Consider the following 20,582-nt stretch of genomic DNA (forward strand, 5'->3'; position numbering starts at 1 on the left):
TTTAAAGTCTAATCTGGTGCAGTTATAAATAGGGTTAGGGTTAGCTGCCAATGCCTTTATTTTAAAACAGAACATCAATTATACAACCTGGTTACATAACATAAACATTAAATAACAACTGGCTCAATTACTGCATTACACATAACAGGGAAAACACCATTTAAACAAGGACTGCTGTTACGTTTCCCTCCTACGTATATGAGTCCATGACTAGATGGACGTGGGCAGTTAATTTAACACATAATCCATCACATGTTTAGAGAGGAAACAGGGGTGTCCCAAAACCCACATGTCAGAAATCAAATGATAAAGCAGATGTCTATATATAGGAACCGCTATTTCTAATTTTTAAATGTATTATTCAGAGTAAAAATTGTTATTACAGGTGTCAAAATGTTGCAAATGGTCAGCAAATATCTTTATTCCATATTTTTGCCAAAGTATTCGGTCTCATCAATGTGATAGGTCAGAAACATGTCCTGTGTGCACCATTTCCGAATAAAATACAGTAGCTGTAGATTAATATCTTAATTAAGGGCTTCCAATAAAGGACTTTTTATGTTCACACAACATGACCATTTTCTGTGTTCCATCCCTCTTTGTCACATTCAGAATTGATTCCCTAAAGGGCAGAAAACATATCTCTGTTTGTAATGTCAAAAATACTTATACACCTGAACTATTTCAGATGGAGAGTGGTCTCTCTTATTCTGCTATAAAAGGAGCGGATTTTTTGAACTGGAGATAAATTATTAGTGACGCAACAACAAGGCTGGCTGTCCGCCTGCCTATATAAGAACGCTCATCTGGGACCACACACGCTACACGATACCAGTGTCAAGAAGGGACATGGAGGTGAACACAACTGAGAAGGTTTATCTTTCCGTTGATGGCACCGCCAAAACGTTCAGCTCTTGTGTCGGGCATCCCAAATTCAGCAGGAACGACGGGAAAACGATGTTACTGATGTTACAGGCGTGAACAGTAAATCATCTACTATCCTCCTTCAATACAGAAACGCCACTCAGCACATAGCCGGCTCGGGGAAAAAGGTGTCCAACATATCCAAGGCGAGCATGGGGATTATCAAAACGGTCAGAGCGCACTGGAGACATCAAGAGAAGAAAACAAGAGTTGTCAGGTCCTCAAGCGCTGGCAATCGGCATCCATCATCTGATCGATTCCCAAAGAGGTCTCTTGATCCACAAGTGGCGTTGGCACACCATGACCTGATTTGCCCAATCTCCCTGGAGGAGATGCGCCGTACCAAGCCTAGGAACTGCCGGCGGATCGTGGTGCTGGGCGCACCGAAAGTGGGAAAAACAAACATTCTCCGGCGGTTCTTGCGCGATGGGTTTGAAGAGCAATACGAGCCGACTGCTGAGGACTTCCACAGGAAGCTTTACCAAATACGCGGGGAAACCTACCAGATTGACATCCTAGACGCAGCGATGGAAAGGAACTTTCCTGCTAAACGGCGGTTATCAATTTTGACAGGTGTGTATGATTGTAGCCTATTGCCCTCGACTTGATGCATTTAAATGGAAAATAAAACGGTTCTGTATTGATAAAAACAATCTAATTGATTGTGCTTTCTCTTCAACAGGTGATATCTTTCTCCTTGTGTTCAGCGTGGATGACAGACAATCCTTCAAAGAAGTCTGTGCGCTGCGCCAAGAGACAGTAGCTGCTAAGACCAAGCTTATGAAACTAAAAGAGACTGCAAGTGTGCCCATCGTGATATGCGGTAACAAAGTGGACTTGGATAAGGAGAGGGTCGTCAGTCGGTCCGAAATGTTCCAAGTTCTCGGGGAGGACACTGCACTCTTTGAAACGTCGGCCAAAGACGGAAGCAGACTGCAGGAGATGTTCGAGGCACTTGCCAAAGTAGGTGGATTCCCCACCGAGACCGGTCCGTTACAACACCAACAGATATGCATCCATACATATCAGACGTTGCGCACCAACCGGCGAAACAGAAGAGGGAGCCGCGCGCTCTCCGACGCGCCTTGTGGTGCAGAGTACCCTTTGGCTCGCCGGCCAAGCTTTAACAGCGATCTGCGACGTGTCCTTGGACCAGGCACGACGAAACGGAGCAAACCTATTGAGAAGTGTCAGATTCAATGAATTATGAGACTTCTCAGAAAACGTATTGTAATGGCACAATATATAATCATATGTAAGGAGTTATACTCTACCGCAGCTGGCTGGACCAGTGCATTATGAAAATGTTATGTCTTTGTGTACTATGAAATTAATAAAAATATCTTACAATTATTATGTCGTTTTGAGATGTGATTTATTCATTACCAGAGTAAATTTGACACGCAAGGTGTAGACTAAATTGTCTAGGGCCTCTTAGCTAAGCAATTGGTCTAATATCAAAAGATAGAAGATATAGGCTAAACAAACACCTCACCGATTCAAACCATTTATGGACAGACAATGAAAGGATGTGGGCGGAAGCTGTGGGTATTGCTAGCTGACTCAAATAGCTGATCTGAACAAATGTTGTGTAACATCCACTTGGAGCACTTCAGATCACTGAAATGCTGATGGCAAAGCTCTGATTCACTGTTCACATCTTCAATTAAATGCGCCCACGCAGTCGTGGGCAAGTTACAGGAAGCAGCAGGAATCGTGTTCCTATCATCGAAAGAATACACATTACGCATTATCACTCCACAATACAATCAACACCATAGACAGGGTAGTGGGGGAAAAACAGGCTACATTTATGCAAGGATAACAATTAATCATGTGCATCATCAAAATAAATATATGCACACAATACTGGAGCACATTGAACTAGAATGTATGAACTGCAGTGCCTTGTATTCAGACCCTTTTAAAGTGTTCATCTTTTCTAACTGCAGAGTCTGGTAACAAAACAATTAGGATTTTCCCCCACTGATCTACACAGCATACTGGTTACTTTCAAAGTGAAAAAACATTTAAAAATGTTTTGACAGAGAAGACCTGTTTGCATAAGTATTCAGACCCCTTGCTGTGGCTCTCCTAAAATGTTGTTAGTGAGTAAGTTGAATCAAGTCCATTTGAATGCATCAATAATAGTTACATTGTTTTTGAATGTATAGCCTTGTCTTTGTAGGGTCCCTGATTTGAATAGCAATCAATTACATACAGTGTTAATTAGGCTGTCACTACCAACTAAGCAAATGTTTCCATTTTCTGACAGGTATATCCATAACATGATGCAGCTACCACTATTCTTCACATTCCTCAATATCACAGAGATGGTGCGGAAACAGAAATGCGTGTGCTGGATTTACACTAAATATAATGCTTTGTAGTAAAACTAAAGTTAGGGAGGTAGAATGCATAGAATATTTCATTAGCTCCTGGTTAAGCGGTTCAGGAATCAGTAAATACTTAATAAACCTGTTTCAAAATGAACAGTTCTTTTAATCTCTTGTTGGGTTTTATGCAGATAACAGACAGGTGTTTAGGCAGTTGAGTTGTTCAATGTGTGGCACATGAGGTAGCCTAATTGGAGAGATGAGTGTGGTGATAGCAATAGGTCACCTCTGGTATTGTGTTCTAATAAAGGTGTGTGTTTGTAGTGGTAGAACTGTGTTATGTACAGTATCCCCCTGGACTATTTCCACATTTTGTTGTGTTCCAACCTGACTTTAAAAATAGATTTAGTTTATTTTTTTGTCACTGATCTACACCAAATTCCCCATAATGAAAATCCTTTTTTTACACATTTTTACTCATGAATAAAAAATGAAAAGCTGAAAGTCAATAAGTATTCACCCCCTTTTGCTATGTCTTCAACAAGTCACTCGATAAGTTGAATTGAGTCACCTGAGTGCAAGGATAATAGTTAATGTGATTTCGGAATGAATATCTTTGTTTTTATAGGGTCTCTATTGCATAGGATTCATTTACACACATACTGAAGGCACTGTATCTGAGTGCCATGTAGCCTACTGGTGGCATTATCTTTTACAGTGAATGTAGTGATGAGTTGTGTGCATGTATATCAGCCGTTTTTTTTACATGCAGAAGTGTTATTTTTTTTTGACAGGGTTGACACTCATGCTCATGTTCTGGCCCTGCTCATGCTGCACAAGACAGCCTAGGTGCATGTGATCTGGCTTCACATGGTGGCATATGACAAGATCTAGTACTCTATCTGACAAAGAGCTCTTTTGATTGTGGCTTCTACTTCATTTTTACAGGTTCACAATAAAAGGGAACAAAATCGTTCTTCTTTCTTAAATGTAGGACAGACTCACTCCCACTCACTCAATTTTAAAATGAGTCTCGACTTTTTCCTGAAGTATTCAACGGACCAAGAGAGATTGCAGTCCACTTTGCATATTAGCTTTCTCAGCATTGATGACAACAAAAACAATTCTCGTACACAAAACACAAAAAGGCCCACATGTATTTCAGAGTACCCCCCTCAACAGGCTTTTGTCTGTTTTTCTACCTGGTGGATGAAATGTTGTTAGTGAAAACCCTTTGTCATAGGGGAGCCTGGCTTATCTGAGGCTTGGCCTCTGCACCTGGGGCAGATGGCAGACCCACGTCACCCTCCGACAGGTGATCCAGTCCACTCTCTTGCTGTGCCAGCGGCCCCAGGGCTGGGTGGTGATGGGGAGCCAACCCTCCATTTGAAGGCTTTGATAAACACAATGGAGCACACACAGCTCTCATAACAGCTAATTAGATAAGGTTGCAACGACAGCAGCCTGTGGCACGCTCAGGAGCAATGATTTTGCTATTTGGCATACACTGTTAGAAATAAATACAGAAATAAACTGTGTGGGCTTTATTGGTGGTATAGAAAAATGTCTTCATAAGGAACAACAGGATCCTATTGAACTGTAAACAACCTGTATTGCTATACCATGCCCAGTAGATCTAGCCTGAAAATGAGATATGCCCTGTCCCTGAATAGTAAATGTCTCTCTCCTCTCTCTGTCAGCCAGGCCCTCTCTATCCATCTCCCTGGGACTTCATAGGCACTCTGTCACACCTCTGGGTCACATGTGTCTCCAGCTCCACCAGTAGAGTTGGTAACAGACTGTCCAGTAAGGCCAGCCCTTGCCAGGAGCACCGCAGACCCCTATGAGGAGGAGACAGAAGGACTGAGACACTCAAAAGGGAGACAGTAATGCACGATGTAAACTTGTTTATTGCGGCAGAAAGAAACTTCTTTCTTCTACTGCCCTCTAATATGTTGTGGGGAGGAATGGTTATCATTATTTACCTGTCATCCAGGATTAGAAATCCCCTCTGTTGCAATTCTTGTATTTCAATAGATGTGCCGAAAACCTGGTGAAAATCAGCTCCAGGACTGAACAACTGCCAATGCTGTCACCAAATAACAATGACAAACATGCACAAAGATGTATGAGGACATAGCACACACACCCACATATGAAGAGCAGTGAACACGAGTCACGTGTACAGACACGGGCTAGAGAATCGCCTAGTGTATGAGACGGAAAACGTGATCCATATAATACAAAACACAAATTGCCTTTTCTATTGAAAGAAACACATTAGGTGCCGTGGACGGCAACTTTCCAATTTGGCAGGGATTGTGAGTCATGTTTGGAATAAGAGGATTGCAAAGATATCACCTCGAGTTTGTCAAACTAACAAATCTCTGATTCACCTGGTGAGTGATGCCTTCAGTCAGGCGCAGCCCCATCACCAACACCTCCTCCAATCTGTAATCAGATGCCCTCCATCATATAACGTCACACAGACTGGACTAAGATAGACAAGTAACAACTAGATGAGGAACAGTTGAGTAACAACCAAGATAAGACAAGGACCTACAGTATACCAAGGGATTTGGTATTGCATAACATAACATGAAGTTGTGAAAGACGTCTGGCATGTGAGGACTACTGTCCCTATGAATCAGTCCAGTAGGCCTTTATACTATGACTTACACTACTACTTATAAACTAGGACTCATCACTGGATGTGTCGGCTATTGACCAAATGTACTGTGAAAAGCAAGATCCAGACTGTAGAGCAGCTCACAGTCCAAGATGGCTGAGCTGGATCCGGCGCCTTGTTGCGTGTCCCTGCTGCTGGACCTCTCTGACCCAGGCATCAGGATCAAGGGTCTGGGTGCGAGCTTCTCTGTGAACTCCTCCCTCCCCATGGGAAACGAAGCGTCCATGTGCACCTGTCAGAGGAAATAATACACAGCTTACTGACAGACATCATTGGTTGATGGTTGACAGGATTCAACAAAAACAGATCCTAGTATGATTATTAAAATTGCAACAAACGGGAATAATAGCTCACCTGGACCCACACCAAGGTACTGTCTGGCCTTCCAGTAGCTCATATTGTGTTCACTGACTGCACCCTGCCAAAAACAACATACAGAATGTACAGCACACTGTAGATTTATACTGTATAGCTTGTGTTTCAATGTAGTCTTGTAGAGACAACAGTATGGTCATATCAAACGCAGAGTGATGATGAGCCATAGCATCCCATATAACTCTACAGGTTAACCCTACAGGTGTCTTTTACAGAGGACTTACATTTCTTGCAAAGTTTGACACTTCATACTGAAGGAGGCCATTCTGTTGAAGAATTCTCCTGGCAGATTCATACATGTCAGCTGTGACATCATCAGCAGGTATACTCAGTTCCCCCTGCTGGACCTGTTTGAAGAGCTGCGTGCCTCTCTCCAGGGTCAGCTGATACAGAGAGATGTGATCATCACACACTGACACCAGCTCCTCCAACTCATTCTCCCAGGATGCAACCTTTTGACCGGGACGCCCAAACATGACATCGACGGACACTCTCCCTGGGCAGATCTTCTGAGCTTCGGCAACAGTCTGCAAAGCATGCTGGGAATTGTGGTCTCTCCCAAGGACCTTTAAGTCCTCATCCAGAAGAGACTATTGGAAGGAAAGTAGTATCATGCAAAACAACATCACAGACATGTTGGAGTAGTTTAATGTAAAGGGCACTTGACTTCCAGGTGTGAGTGATTGCAGTGCTCTTTCAAGAGGCCACATCAGACTGTACTTATACTGTAGGGATTGTAGGGAAGCCTCACCTGCACTCCAATGGAGAAGCGGTTGACCCCAGCATGGAGAAAGTCTCCTAGCTTGGACGTCCCTACAGGGGTGGGGTTGACCTCCAGAGTGATTTCAGCCTTTTCTGACAGAGCAGCGTGCTTAGCAACAGTCTCCAGGACAGCAGCAATGGTTGAGGGGTGGGCCAGGCTAGGCGTCCCTCCCCCAAAAAACACTGAGGTGATGCTGTAAAAGATATGAGGTGTTAAAATGGAAGGAGGGAGAGCAAGGTTAGCAAGAGTTATTGTGCTATGAAATGGACTGCAGAACCTTTTGGTCTCTTCAATTGAAAACCCCTAACCTAGTGTGTTTCATGCATAACCCCCTAAGAAAAACAGTATAGGGATGACACAGAAAAGAGGTTGAATAATTTAGACAAACATACCGAGACACCTGACTGAGCTTCAGCAATATTTCTGTCTCTTGTTGCAGACACTCAGACATAATGTCATTCTTGTCAGACCTTGAGATGTACTTGTTGAAATTGCAGTAGGTGCATCGCCTCAGACAGTATGGCCACTGTAGGAAGGAGTAAGACTGACTTCAAAACCAACGTTCTGAAAATGTAATTTTTCTAACATTGCTTAATTAACATAACGTATTGTCATGCCTTGCCTACTCACGTGCACATAGAGCGACGCCTCTGTAGAAAGTAGTGGTGGGGAGAACAGTTTGGACACTGCTCCACTCACTTCACTGCTGTCAGAAAAACACCGACCCACACGTACAGAGGGCACACGTGCTGCTGTGAGCAATGTTTTCAGCATTCTCCTGGCCCCGCACATTCAATACAGAGTACAGGGTTCAGTGTAGCAGGCGAGCGAACGTTTAGTTCAGTTCAGTTATTTGCTCAAGAGAGATTGCGAGAGAGACAACGTTGTCCTTGAGCTGTAGGCCGACTATCAAAGTACCCCGCTCATTTAGTAAGAAGGAACGTTAATGTACACATTGATCTATCACCTGGGCATATTCATGACATGACACACAATGTATCCATAGTATAGCCAAATAGAGTTTAATCGTCTTTACTAGTGTTGCTGTCATGACGCTAATTCCATGCAGACTGTACCACCGGTAGCATGCAATAATAATGTAGCACAGACAGGAAGAAAATAAACTGACTTCCTCTTTAAAATTCCTGCAGTGACCAGGAGGTGGTACTGTTTCATTAGACTTCAGCCTACTCGGCTGCTCTGAATTTGACCAGAGAATCTACAGAAGGGTTTAGAAGGGATGCGATTTTACCAACCAGTCCATCAACGTGACAAATCTATTCCCAAAATCAATGTTGAGTTAAAGTACTTTTGATGTTGGTTGCTACTAACAGCATGTCATTTTCAATTTGTCTTCTCTAAATCATATTGCTGCTGTAAGTAATTTTACAGGGAGATTTGTTTATATTTCCTACATGGTGATATACTATACCAAAGCTGTGCAATATATTTGCCATGTACTGTATTTGTGTGACCAATCTCCCAACAAGATCAAACTGACTATAATGAGTTATTGATCATCCAGATCCAGGCAAAGCACAGTCTGCACTGATGAGTTGTCTATTTATAACACCTTAAATTACCTCATGATCATTTAAAATCCTATTTGTTACATGTTACATTACATGAGGTTGACAGTTTGTGGGCTTAATAGCTACTGTCTGTCGCTGTTGAGATTGAGTATGACCCCTAAGCCATGCTTGAGCATTCTTCTGTTTGTGAATACGATCAATAACAACCTAGAAAAACTGGTACCTATTACGTAACAAGCTAAGATAGATTTGTGGCATTTGGTTCTAGCAAGCAAAAGAGAGGTCAGTCTTGGAAAATACTGGGTCATAGCCGTTATTGGACTTTCCTGGACTATCCTGCGTGGCACATGACTGTTTTAGCCCACTGAGCTAAAGCTACTGTAGGCATCAGCTCAGGGAGCTTACTCAAGTCTCCAGCACTCAGGGCATCACAAGAGCATGCAACAAACTACCTCTGTTACAGACATGTATGCATAGACATACAACACACACACACGCACACGCACACGCACACACACACACACACACACACACACACACACACACACACACACACACACACACACACACACACCACCATGTCACCATCCACCACATCTAAAATGTGCCATTACTTGTTTCTCTTTTTTATATGATGAGGCTATTAAGAGATTGCAAAATAGATCAATGTCTATGATAAAATGGTAGTTTTTTTTTGTGTGAACAGCCCTCAGGGCATTTTCCGGCTAATATTAAATCTGGTGCCCAATCAATATGGAGAGAGGGAAACTGTGAAAGGAGGGGTATGTACACCCTCTGAACCTCTACAGCTGGCTTTGTGGCCACAGATCCAGTAGAGATCAAAGAGGCTTAACATCACGTTCATTCAGCTAGGAATCTTTATCTCTGTCAGATGGACAGGAAGGAGGGTGAGTTTTTAACTTTTCTAGTATAGTACTATTATAGTAAGTGGATATTAAATGATAATTATTTGACAAGTAACTACATCGAGGTACACACTGCTACACAGTACTTACAACGGGAGATTAGATTACTGTGTACAATATTGTTTTCTATTTTGGTCTCTGACTTCAGTTTCTGTTATTATAGCAGTTATTTCTCTACATAGCTTTAAAGGACCAAGTTAGGTTTGCCTGATTCAAAGTGAATACATCATTTCGGTCTCTTTGTTTCACAGCATCCACTGATATGGAGTTGAGGATTCTGGTGGTCGGTAGCAGTGCACAATCTCAGTTTCAACTGACCAATGCTATATTAGGAAGGGAGGAGTTTTCTAAGGAGGTAGGCATCATTCCTGTGAGCAGGAAGAATCTTGGAGAGTTGGCCGGGAGAAGAGTTGCTGTGATAAATGGACCAAACATATTTAGCAAAGACCTATCTCGTAACAAGATGAAAGAGGAGTTGAGAAGGTCCAAATGCTTGTCCTGCCCTGGCCCACATGCACTGCTCATTGCATTTGACCTAGAGAAAATCTGCCCAAACGACATCACAACCCCCAAGCTGGTGATGGAGAAATTCGGAGACAACGTTTTGAGCCACAGCATGGTCCTCCTGGCCTATGAAGGAGAACTGGAGGGAGGAGCTCTGGACAACCGTGTGCTGAGGAACGACTGGCACCTGAGAGAGCTGATTGGGCTGTGTGGGGGGCGATACCACGTGTTCAACAAGAACTGGAGAGACCGCTCTCGGGACTGGGAGCTACTACAGAAGATAGAGAGGATGCTGGGGTCCACGGGGGGGCGCTACTACACCAGTAGGTCCTATCAGAGGGCGGAGGACAGCGTGAAGAAGGAGGAGAGGAAGCTGCAAAAGAAGAGAACTGCAGAAACAGAGAGGGCATGGAAGGAGCTGGAGCAGCAGTACAGTGGGGAGGAGCTGCGTTGGCAGATGGATGCCTACAACATGAGCGTTGGGGCAGAGATCAGGGCCATGGCAGAGATGAACAATGGCTGGCTCAGGAATTCCCTGATCCTCGGGATGGGGCTAGGCTTTGTCACAGGGGCTGCCATGGGAATGGCAGTGGGGGCAGTGGAGGGGCCTGCAGGCATAGCAGTGGGAGGGGCTTTTGGTGGGGTAATGGGAGGGGCAGCAGGGGGAGCGGCTCAGGTGGCGGTTGAACATCTGGAGGAGAGAGTTGGTCCCCACGACAGCAACTTCAACTCTGTCTTCATCAATCGTTTCTTCCGGGCTCCTCGCCCATGGCATGAGTAGAAGTGCTCTCCATGTGACTGAGACACAGATGAAAAGACTAAGTGGATTAAGTACTGTGATAGTAAAAGTTTCTCTCTTATTGTCTACTCAACTAGTTTATGCTCTAATATTTGGCACAGATTGCAGCTCTGCATAAATAAGACTCACACAAATAAAACTGAACAAATTGCATGTAGGATATCTTGCTCATGTACATAAAACATTAAATATTGATAATGTAAAAATTAATTAATGTAAAAAGCTGCGTTTTTAATTGCAGCATTTCTCTTAAGTGATGAAAGCTGTATAATACTGTACCTTTGTCTTGTCACTGGTAGAATAAAGATGAACAGTGAATGGCCTTGAAGCAGCACAGTGATTTTTATGAGTGATCATTTTAAAATAATATGAAATATATATATGATTAATATGACTCCTTAAAACCTCCATGAGAGTAGAACAAGGCATTATAGCCAAAGCAACAAGGCCTCATTATTGTATTGTTCATGTTGAAATAGGAGATTTAGTAAACAAATTACTTATGTATTATGTTTTCAAAAAGTAATGCTGCTCTAATGGAATGTAGTGAGAAATCTAGTGCTAATTGCATGTAATAATAATGCGTTCCCTCCCATTGTTTACATTTCGTTGGTGACCATGCACGGAGAAATCTGATAACCGCTTTAACAGGATACAGTCATGAGGTTTTGGATTGCCTCGGCATTTCTCAGACAGTCCTACACATATTAACTTGGATGCCTCGTTTGTAATCTACCACACGGGGCGCATGAAGTTACTTTCGCTTTTAGATTTCGCAATTTTGAGACTAACATGTATTGAACGGAGTAAAGTCTCACTAAATGTATGTATCCTTACACTTCCTTTTCATTGTCATTGTCTCTTTTTTTGTTGTTTGCAGACGATTAGGATTTTCAGCTAAATATGCAGTGAGTGAGTCGACTACAATTTTTGTGGAGATACAGCCAATTGTGTTTCGGCCTAACTGCGTCATCGGAAATCTGTGGAGAACAAGTTCAGTAAATTCGGCTTTTTTAAGGCTATAGGCGAGTCAAATGTTCAGACTGAACTCTTCTCTTTGATGTGTGACTAATTTGGCCTCTATGAAGTAGGAGGAGATGGCATCCAATGAGAGTGAGTACAGTTTCCTATTCGATACATGATATGATGTTGACCAAAAAATATTGATTAAGGCTACCTCAGCCTGTAAGTTTAGATTTGTATCACTTAGGCATATGTGCATATTCATATCAGGATGTGTATACTAATGTAGGCTACTTGCATGTTTTCACAGGTTCTTTGTCACTACCTTCAGGAAGAAGGAAGAGCATTGACGAGCCTCCTTATTGTACGTTCAATGGATTTTATTTAGCTTTTCATCCATGCATTGATGATTATTGTGCATAACAGTGGTTTTATACTGTATGTTAGAATTGTTCTCTTTTTTTGCAGTTACCGGTGTTGCAGATTCAAGAATTCTTGTCTTTGGTAGAAGTGGCTACAGTCAATTTTCTCTCACTAACTCAATTCTGCAGACAAATGTTTTTGAGGTCTGCAGTGCACACAGTAAGAAACACAGAGGCAAGGTGTTTGGGAGAAAACTAACCATTGTGAATACCCCAAATCTCTCTGAGTATGACTCGTCTCAGATTGAATTGAAGAAGGAGTTCAAGAGAGCTTTGTGTATGTCCTCTCCGGGTCCACATGCCATCCTCTTCGCAGTGGATCTGCACAACACCTCACCAAGTGTCATAAGCACCCTGCAAGTGATTACAAAGCACTTTGGGGACATCCTGAGTCACATGATCGTTGTAGTGTGCCATGAAGGGGAGATGGAGGGTTCAACCCTCAAGGAGAGAGTCAAGGTCAACAGAGACCTCAAAGAGCTCATTGAGAAGTGTGACCAAAGGTACTACTTCTTCAATGAAAGGAAGGCTCTTAGGAATGAAGGTGTCTCCAGAGAGCTTCTTGAGAAGATTGATATGGTGATGGGAAATGATGGCAGATTCTACTCCAATCATGAATATAAGGACGCTGAAGAAAGAATTCAAAAGCAACAACAATTCATGTTAAAAAAGAGAGAAAGGGAGATGCTGAAGAAGCGCAGTGAGCTGGAGAGCATGTTCACTGGCGAGGACCTTGAAAGGGAGGTAGTACAGTATGAGAGAGGAATACGTTTAGAAAACAGGGAGAGGGCTGAGAGCAATATTGCAGAAACACTTGGATTAACTCTCAGACTTGTTGATTATGCAGCTGCCATAGGTAAAGGTGCATTTGTAGGGGGCTTATGTGGAGCAGTCATGGGACTTGAGGGAATGTTAGCAGGAGCAGCTTTCGGTGCAATTGTTGGGGTTGCCGTAGGTGGTTCTGCAAGAGCAGCATGGGGATATGTCTCAAATGCTACACAAATCAATCAACACTGAGACAATTGAATGTCACTTATTTGATTACTTAATCTATTCTGAGATTGAACATGATGTTTTGTACTGCACACTACAGATGTATTCAATGCATTGGATATGTACATATTAAGAATTAATTCCTAATAATTCATAGGGGGAATATGTTTAAACATATCCATTCATCATGACAATTGTGGTCTGGGTGTTAAATGCTGTACTTGTCTGTACTTGAATAGTGAGGATGAAACATAAATGTTACTTTATATATTCAATATTTTATGAAATAATGTACATTTGAGGCTGTAAATCCATTTTGGATATTGACTTTGATGTGGGAATCTTTGTAATTCCTACACTGTAATGATTTTGACCATTTTTTCCATGTAGATTCATTGTTGTATCAAAGCACTTAACTGATCATCCACATAATGCAGACTGCAGCTCCACCCCAAACAGACTACTAATGCTTAGGGTGGAGCCTTAGTCAGGACTGCCATTGTCTAGAGGCAGAGCTTCCTCCTCCACAGAATACACCTGAGCAGAGCTGAACACACCTGGTTTCAACATAACTTACAGCATTATATAGGAACTACAACTACAAGGGAACTGAGACAAACTAACAACAGTAGGATCCCTCCAGGAACAGTTGAGACGGTAGGGTTTATAGTGGCTTACCTCAACTCAACATCACACTTGATGATACTTGCCAGGACAAATGTACCTTTTAAACTATTTTTTAATACACTAAATGTATGTATGGTATATTCACTAAATGTATATATGAAATTGACTACCATAATTGTTGTTGGATATAAAGTACAGATATTTCCATGAATTAAAATCGCAAATGGAGAATGAGAATAAGAACTTCAAGAATTCAGTACTTCGTCACTGATGAGTGTTTTGAGTTCATTGTTGACATGGATATTTGGCATTACCTGTTCTACTGCATACTTCAACTCACATCTCTCTCTCTCTCTCTCTCTCTTTCACTCTCTCACTCTCTCACACTCACACACATACACACACACACACACACACACACACAACCCAATGTAATCATGAAAAAGCACTCGCCACATTAGGCTACCTCAGATTAAGCTGTATTCTGAAACATGTCACTGCTTGACAATGCAAAATGCTCAACCATGGAGTTGATAATACTTTAGTTCCTTTCAGAACCTTCATATGCTGTCTTTTGTTAAATAAGGTTGCATAAGCTGGAGTGCTGTACTGCTTTCAGCATTCATTCAAGGACATGAAGTCACATCTTTATATCTTTTGTGTTGGGAGCCTCAGCCTGCCTCAATGGTGTTTAGACTTCCTCCCCTGTCTTTCTGGAAATAGTTGCCACTTGTGCCCATCTTTCGCTCAATAGTCCTCCACTCTTGGGTTACATAAGAGGCAATCTTGATAAAAACCCTGTGCCTGTCCTTAGTTGATGTGCTTAAAAGTAGTGTATGTCTTAAGATGAATAAAACCCTGTGATTTCACCTTGAAAGTATGATTGACAATGTACGCAATGTATGCATGAAGACAAAAACACAATTACCTTGACAAAAAGGAAAGCAAAGGATGTGTGCTTTTCACTAAGCTTCTAGATATCTGTTTTCTGGAAGCGCTACTGCTTGCTAATAGATGGTCTAATAGTTCAATGTCCTTTCCAGGAATGGCATCTACCATCAGCCTCCTGTCTGAAAAGCACTTCCTGTGCTCTTTATGTAAGGACATATTTACCAGCCCTGTGAGCACACCCTGTGGCCATAGCTTCTGCAAGGCCTGTCTCAGCCACTACTGGACCCGCCACCACTCCGACTACTGTCCCCTCTGTAAAAGAATCTTTGCCTCCAGGCCTGACCTCAGCGTCAATCGCATACTGGCAGACGTCTGTGAAAACTACAGGAAGACTCGCCCTGAGAAACCCTCTGGTGAGGAGATGGTACTGTATCCCCGCTATCATTTATTAATTTATTCCCCACCACACTGAATATTCCCTACAAAATATGATATAAGTGTCTTGATCAGGTTCATCATAATGACTGGTATCTGATTAATTTACTCTTCATAAATTATTCTTTCTTGCATACACACAGGTTGTAGATATTGACCAAATGATCCGAGAGAGACTACAGAAAGTTGATAGACTAAGGAACTCCCTCCAACTTTTACAAGTGAGACTTAAACAGAAAACTAAAATCCAGAAAACTAACAATACACAGCCTTTATCTTAATGTGATGTGGGATAATGACAGTATTTTGTCCAATCAGAACTCGTGTCTAAGAGAAGTGCGTGAGAGTCATAAGGTGTTTTCGGCCTTGGTGAGTTCCATGGAGAAGAGCCACAAAGCTGTTGTAGCAGAGATCGAGGAGAGACAAACAGAAGAGGAAAAAAGGATAGAGACACTTGTGAAAGAGCTGGAAGAGGAGATCAAGGAGCTAAGGAATGAAAAACCTGAACCTAAGTCTCAGCAAAGTGATGAACAATGTGATGACAAGGAGTATGTCCCATTGGTAGGCATATTAGAATACTGTCTACGAAGACTTTACATCATCAAATGTCATCAGCGTACCTTACAGGAGGTTGACACATCAGGACCACAGCAGTTTTATAAATAAGATTTTCATATCTAACTGTTTATACTGCAGAGCATCACACCTATCAACTACTCTGAGATGAGGGACTGGGCCAAGGTCACCATGGAAATGGACCCTTGTGTGGGAATCAGCAGAAGAGCAGTCTCAGAACTGATGTACAGGATAAAGGAGGAGGTCAACAGACTCTCTAAATCTGGTCAGTCATGCTATCTTTTTCATAACAACACCATTAAACAACATACTTTTAAAAGTGTTTTGTGTTGATAAGCAAAACAGCATTCCATCAACATACAGTGTCAGAATTTAGTGTTTCTACTGCCTGTTTTCATGTGATCTGAGTGGGATTTTTACTGAAACAGTATCTTTTGCAGAGCTGAAGAAAATACAGAAATACACAGGTATGGTTTTATCTACAGAGACAAATCTCTTTTCTTTGCAGTTGCGATAGTGAATGTGTTTGACTTGGAGAGCTCTTTGGTTGCCATGGTGCTGTCTGTTCTTTGAATGCCACTCATGAGTTTCTCTTGTCCCTGTACCCAGTCGAGGTCAATCTGAGTCCAAAGACAGCCCATGCCTACCTGTCTGTCTCAGAGGACAGGAAACAGGTCAGACACATGGACAAGCGCCAGGAAGTCCCAGACAACCCGAAGAGGTTTGACCGCGTGGCCAACGTCCTTGGCAGAGAGGCCTTCAGCAGTGGGAGATACTACTGGGAGGTGGAGGTGGGAGATAAAGTCGAGTGGAACCTGGGTGTGGCCAGACAGTCTGTCAACAGGAAGGGGAAGTTCACAGTCTGCCCGGCCAATGGCTTCTGGACCCTGAGCTTGAAGACTGGGGGTCAATACATAGCTAACACCTCTCCTGCCACCCCAGTGGCTCTGGAACAGAAACCTTGGAAAGTGGGTGTGTTTCTGGATTATTCAGAGGGGCGGGTGTCATTCTATTGTGTAGAAACTGGAGTCCACATCCACACCTTCACAGATTCCTTTACAGACAGACTCCATGCTTTCTTTAGTCCTGGTCGGCAGCATGGTGGAAAGAATTCTGACCCTCTGATTATCTCCACCAGTTTCTGTAGCATCTGAACTCCCCTGCAATTAACTACTGTAAAAAGGCATTATTAGGGGGATGTGATCTGTTCTGTATGTTTATGTCATTATTTATTTGTCGAAAATGTGTGAAAATAATGAGCGCATCATGATTATTTGTATAAAGACTGTATGTTTTTCTTACATCATATTGATAAGTAAAAACATAGGTTTTATCAATCAAAACATTTTTACAATGACTTCATGACTTCACGTGTCAGTAATGACTAGTGATTAAAGGTTCACTCTTTCTTTGTACCCATTGGTTACTTGAATTTTCCTTATTGGCTAGAATGATTTGCAGGTTGAGAGTCACAACTGCAACTCCTCTAACCAAATTACTAAGTGTATAGGCAGGTTTTTGATAGAAACAGTTTAGACTTTGCTACCCCTTTCAATCCAGTGCAAAAAGAGGTTACGTAAGGGGAGGAACAACATAGAGCACTCTGTGACCCTCCTCAATGAAAAACTTCAGTCAGAGCCATAAAACATTTAAAAGGAGAGAGAAGGGGAGATGAAAAGAATGGCGCACATCAAGGAACAAGAGAGCAAAAGATGAAAAAGAAGACAGAATGGGTTGTTGGGTTGGATGGATGGTGGGGTGGGGGGCGACGGGGGACGGGGGAGCAAGGAGGAGAGAACAGCAGAACAGCGGGTCATTGTGCTTGTACACCAGGCACTGGGAGACACACTCAGACACATTCACGCATTCACACACTGACACAGGCGCGCACACAAGCGCGTGCTTCTGCCCACTGCCACACAGACTTGTGCTGGCATCCCAGAGGGCAGCCCTCTCTCCAGTCCAGTCCTGGGTGTTGAAGCTCACCCCTCTGCTACAGCTCACCTGACTTCTGAGATCCTCCACTGCTCTGAAGTTTACCTGTGGACTGAGCTGAACTTTCTGGGCCCTCCTCAACCAACTCTGAGCATCCAGCTCTCTGACCTCCAGAACCACTGGACTACTGAAGAAAGTTCAGTTGTCTGAGGAGCACTCAGAAGAGGAGCAGAGGGAGTCAAGAAAACAACCTTTGAGGTAACTTAACATGTATAACTTATTTAATCGTCTACAGTAGTTCAACATACTAAAACTTGTAGTCGACAATACAGTGTACGTAGTCAAAATGAAATATTTCATCTCAAGATTGAAAATCTCTGGCCAATGGCATGTTGTAGGTCTTTGAAAGTTCCTTATTCCCATTGCACTGATGTTTTTTTCAGGTTTAGTATGTTTAGTTTGTGTATGTTATGCTCTGTGTTTTTACCACAATGTGTGTCATGTGTGTCATGTAAAAACATTTCTAGCACCTGGAGTTGTATCCTCTTATACTCAATTTGATCAGATCTACTGATTGATGTATTGAAGTATTGATTAATAATCCATTTGAGAGCTGATAGTTTATATAGTAACAATATTGGCGAGAGATTGACATTGAGAACAGCGATAAACAGACACGGGTCCTCTTGGCCCACTCTACCAGTTCCCATGAAAGCTGCTTGTGTTCAGAAACTCCTCATGTTTTTCTGAGATAATCCACTCGCCCGGCCAGGCGTAGTTTGACACCCACAGCCGTGTCAAAGGAAGCCATTCTCTCTGCTCCTCACTGGAATCCACTAACCTCCCAGCATGTTTCCAAATATTTATGATAAACATAAGCACCATGATTCTTTTGATTCTCTATTAATGGTCTGTTAATCAGGGTCAGAAATAATAGACAGAAAGACTGCTATTTACAGTGATGGAATCATTACATTTGCTGCTATAATTATGGTCTACAATGTCATTTGTATAGTTACACAAGTGTCTCAAATTGATTTTAACCATTGCTTTTTCCTGTCTTGCACTTAGGATACCTGCCCTTGTCTTCCCCCAGTTGGCCTAAACATCCCCTTCAAACAGAGATAGAAGGTGAAGAAGAGGAGGTCACTTTTCCAGGTGTTTAGACTCTCCTGTGCTCAACGCGCTTCTGCTTGGGACTATTCTTGGGCTCTGAGAGACCAATAGAAAGACTGACGCCCCATTAACTACCGTGTTACAGCAGAGAGGAACCCAGCCGAATCAGACGACACCTGTAGCCATGGCAACCACCGGCATGCAGTTACTGGGCCTGGTCCTGTCCATAGTGGGCTGGGTGGGCGGGGCCATGGTGTGTGCCATCCCCCTGTGGCGTGTCACTGCCTTCATCGGGAACAACATAGTGACGGCACAGATCATCTGGGAGGGCCTGTGGATGACCTGCATCGTGCAGAGTACAGGTCAGATCCAGTGCAAGGTGTATGACAGCATGTTGGCCCTGCCCAGCGACATGCAGGCTGCCCGGGGCCTCACAGTGCTATCGGTCCTGCTCTGCGGCCTGTCTCTGTCCCTGGGCGTGGTGGGGGTCAAGTGCACTAAGTGCATAGGGCAAAATAGTCTGAAGGCCCGCATTGCCCGCATCTCCGGTGCCCTCTTTGCCATCGCAGGGTTCCTCTACCTTGTGCCCATCTGCTGGACTGCCCACTCCATCATCAGGGATTTCTACGACCCCCACGTGGCCGCACCACACAAGCGTGAGCTGGGCCCTGCCCTCTACCTGGGCTGGGGGGCGTCTGCTCTCATGTTGATTGGAGGCTCTCTGCTCTATGCTGGGTCGAGTCCTCCAGGCATCCCCTCATCTCCTACCTTCAGTAGTGGGGATAGCAGCCCCCGTAGAGCACCGGCTGCACAGGTCAAAGGTTACGTCTGAATGCTACCAAACAACACCCCTAGTCCCATGAATCCATCCCTGACAACTGAAAATTGAAATACCTTTTTTTGTTCTCTCTTAGTGTTACTCCTTTTAATACTTTGATATTTAATGTTACTCAGTGGTGTTTTGTCATTCAAAAGCCGTATAGGAGGCTGGGAAGGGACAGGTGAAATCGTTTTGTTATTTCATACCCTGTGTCCTCCGATAACCTATGTCTCTGTCTGTCAGTGTGAAACACAATAAAGTCTTCAGTCTTCCAATTCCTCAATGCAATACTCTGTGTGAATTTATGCATTTTAGACAAAAACATACATCTGTTAACAATCGTTAATCATTAACCATGGTCTAAAAGAGCAAACGTCTTAGTATTGCAGTATAGCAATGGGAGATCTTGTTCATGTGGTCACCACTGTGAGTGGTGCAGATTGGAGCAGAACAATAGAACAATGGGGACATGTGTATGTGTGTGTGGTGTCATACTGTTGGAAAGAGTGTGTGAATGGTCTTTCACCCCAACACCGATCCTCCATCTCCCATCTCCTATCTCCTATCTCCTATCTCCTATCTCTGCTCTCCCATACTGATGATTGTAAAGTATTGCTCTATGTGGTATTTCATTGTGTCCTGATATCAAAGATCTACTTCCAGAAGTCTTAAGAGAAAGTACAGCAAAACCAGGCTCCTCACAATGCTTGGCTGACATCATTGGGTTCAAGCCATCTCCTCCCCCACTGCTGAATGACAATAGACGGCGATGTATACTTTCCATAAGATCTGAGGTCAACTTTCTAAACTGCTGATTCAGTACATTATAAAATGGGAAACTGCACACAGCTCTCCATTCAAAGTGTGTGTGTGTGTGTGTGTGTGTGTGTGTGTGTGTGTGTGTGTGTGTGTGTGTGTGTGTGTGTGTTGTCTAAGCATGTCATGTGGGATGTTCC

At 43.0% G+C, this 20,582-nt stretch overlaps 6 protein-coding genes across 6 annotated transcripts; 5 read left to right on the forward strand and 1 right to left on the reverse strand.

Annotated features, from left to right (window-relative positions):
• Window positions 1-834: 834 nt before the first annotated feature.
• On the forward strand, window positions 835-2,127 carry rasd2a (RASD family member 2a; the record flags this gene model as incomplete). Its single annotated transcript, XM_083677908.1, is given in 3 exon segments — window positions 835-945; window positions 948-1,497; window positions 1,607-2,127. Coding segments are annotated over 3 exon segments (1,167 nt in total). The 5' UTR covers window positions 835-849.
• Window positions 2,128-4,203: 2,076 nt separating this feature from the next.
• rsad1 (radical S-adenosyl methionine domain containing 1) lies at window positions 4,204-7,990 on the reverse strand. The gene is made up of 9 exons (XM_083677904.1): window positions 7,718-7,990; window positions 7,480-7,613; window positions 7,076-7,280; window positions 6,549-6,914; window positions 6,304-6,367; window positions 6,034-6,181; window positions 5,657-5,711; window positions 5,246-5,349; window positions 4,204-5,101 (listed from the first exon to the last, which is right to left on the reverse strand). The coding sequence occupies exons 1-9, from the start codon at window positions 7,877-7,879 to the stop codon at window positions 4,972-4,974; spliced, it is 1,368 nt and encodes a 455-aa protein (XP_083534030.1). The 5' UTR covers window positions 7,880-7,990; the 3' UTR covers window positions 4,204-4,971.
• Window positions 7,991-9,807: 1,817 nt separating this feature from the next.
• On the forward strand, window positions 9,808-10,830 carry LOC310809256 (GTPase IMAP family member 9; the record flags this gene model as incomplete). The annotated part of the gene is made up of 1 exon (XM_083676450.1): window positions 9,808-10,830. The coding sequence occupies one exon, from the start codon at window positions 9,808-9,810 to the stop codon at window positions 10,828-10,830; it is 1,023 nt and encodes a 340-aa protein (XP_083532576.1).
• Window positions 10,831-11,618: 788 nt separating this feature from the next.
• On the forward strand, window positions 11,619-14,649 carry LOC310810221 (GTPase IMAP family member 7). Its single transcript, XM_083677906.1, has 3 exons — window positions 11,619-11,961; window positions 12,122-12,175; window positions 12,280-14,649. The coding sequence occupies exons 1-3, from the start codon at window positions 11,946-11,948 to the stop codon at window positions 13,248-13,250; spliced, it is 1,041 nt and encodes a 346-aa protein (XP_083534032.1). The 5' UTR covers window positions 11,619-11,945; the 3' UTR covers window positions 13,251-14,649.
• btr02 (bloodthirsty-related gene family, member 2) lies at window positions 13,757-17,170 on the forward strand. Its single transcript, XM_083677905.1, has 7 exons — window positions 13,757-13,883; window positions 14,897-15,168; window positions 15,323-15,400; window positions 15,498-15,740; window positions 15,876-16,020; window positions 16,196-16,222; window positions 16,365-17,170. The coding sequence occupies exons 2-7, from the start codon at window positions 14,899-14,901 to the stop codon at window positions 16,907-16,909; spliced, it is 1,308 nt and encodes a 435-aa protein (XP_083534031.1). The 5' UTR covers window positions 13,757-13,883; window positions 14,897-14,898; the 3' UTR covers window positions 16,910-17,170.
• Window positions 17,171-17,559: 389 nt separating this feature from the next.
• On the forward strand, window positions 17,560-19,773 carry cldnk (claudin k). Its single transcript, XM_083677907.1, has 2 exons — window positions 17,560-17,948; window positions 18,762-19,773. The coding sequence occupies exon 2, from the start codon at window positions 18,991-18,993 to the stop codon at window positions 19,636-19,638; it is 648 nt and encodes a 215-aa protein (XP_083534033.1). The 5' UTR covers window positions 17,560-17,948; window positions 18,762-18,990; the 3' UTR covers window positions 19,639-19,773.
• Window positions 19,774-20,582: the final 809 nt, after the last annotated feature.

The sequence above is a fragment of the Argentina silus genome (genome assembly GCF_951799395.1).
Source record: "Argentina silus genome assembly, chromosome: 9".
Classification (NCBI taxonomy): Eukaryota; Metazoa; Chordata; class Actinopteri; order Argentiniformes; family Argentinidae; genus Argentina; species Argentina silus.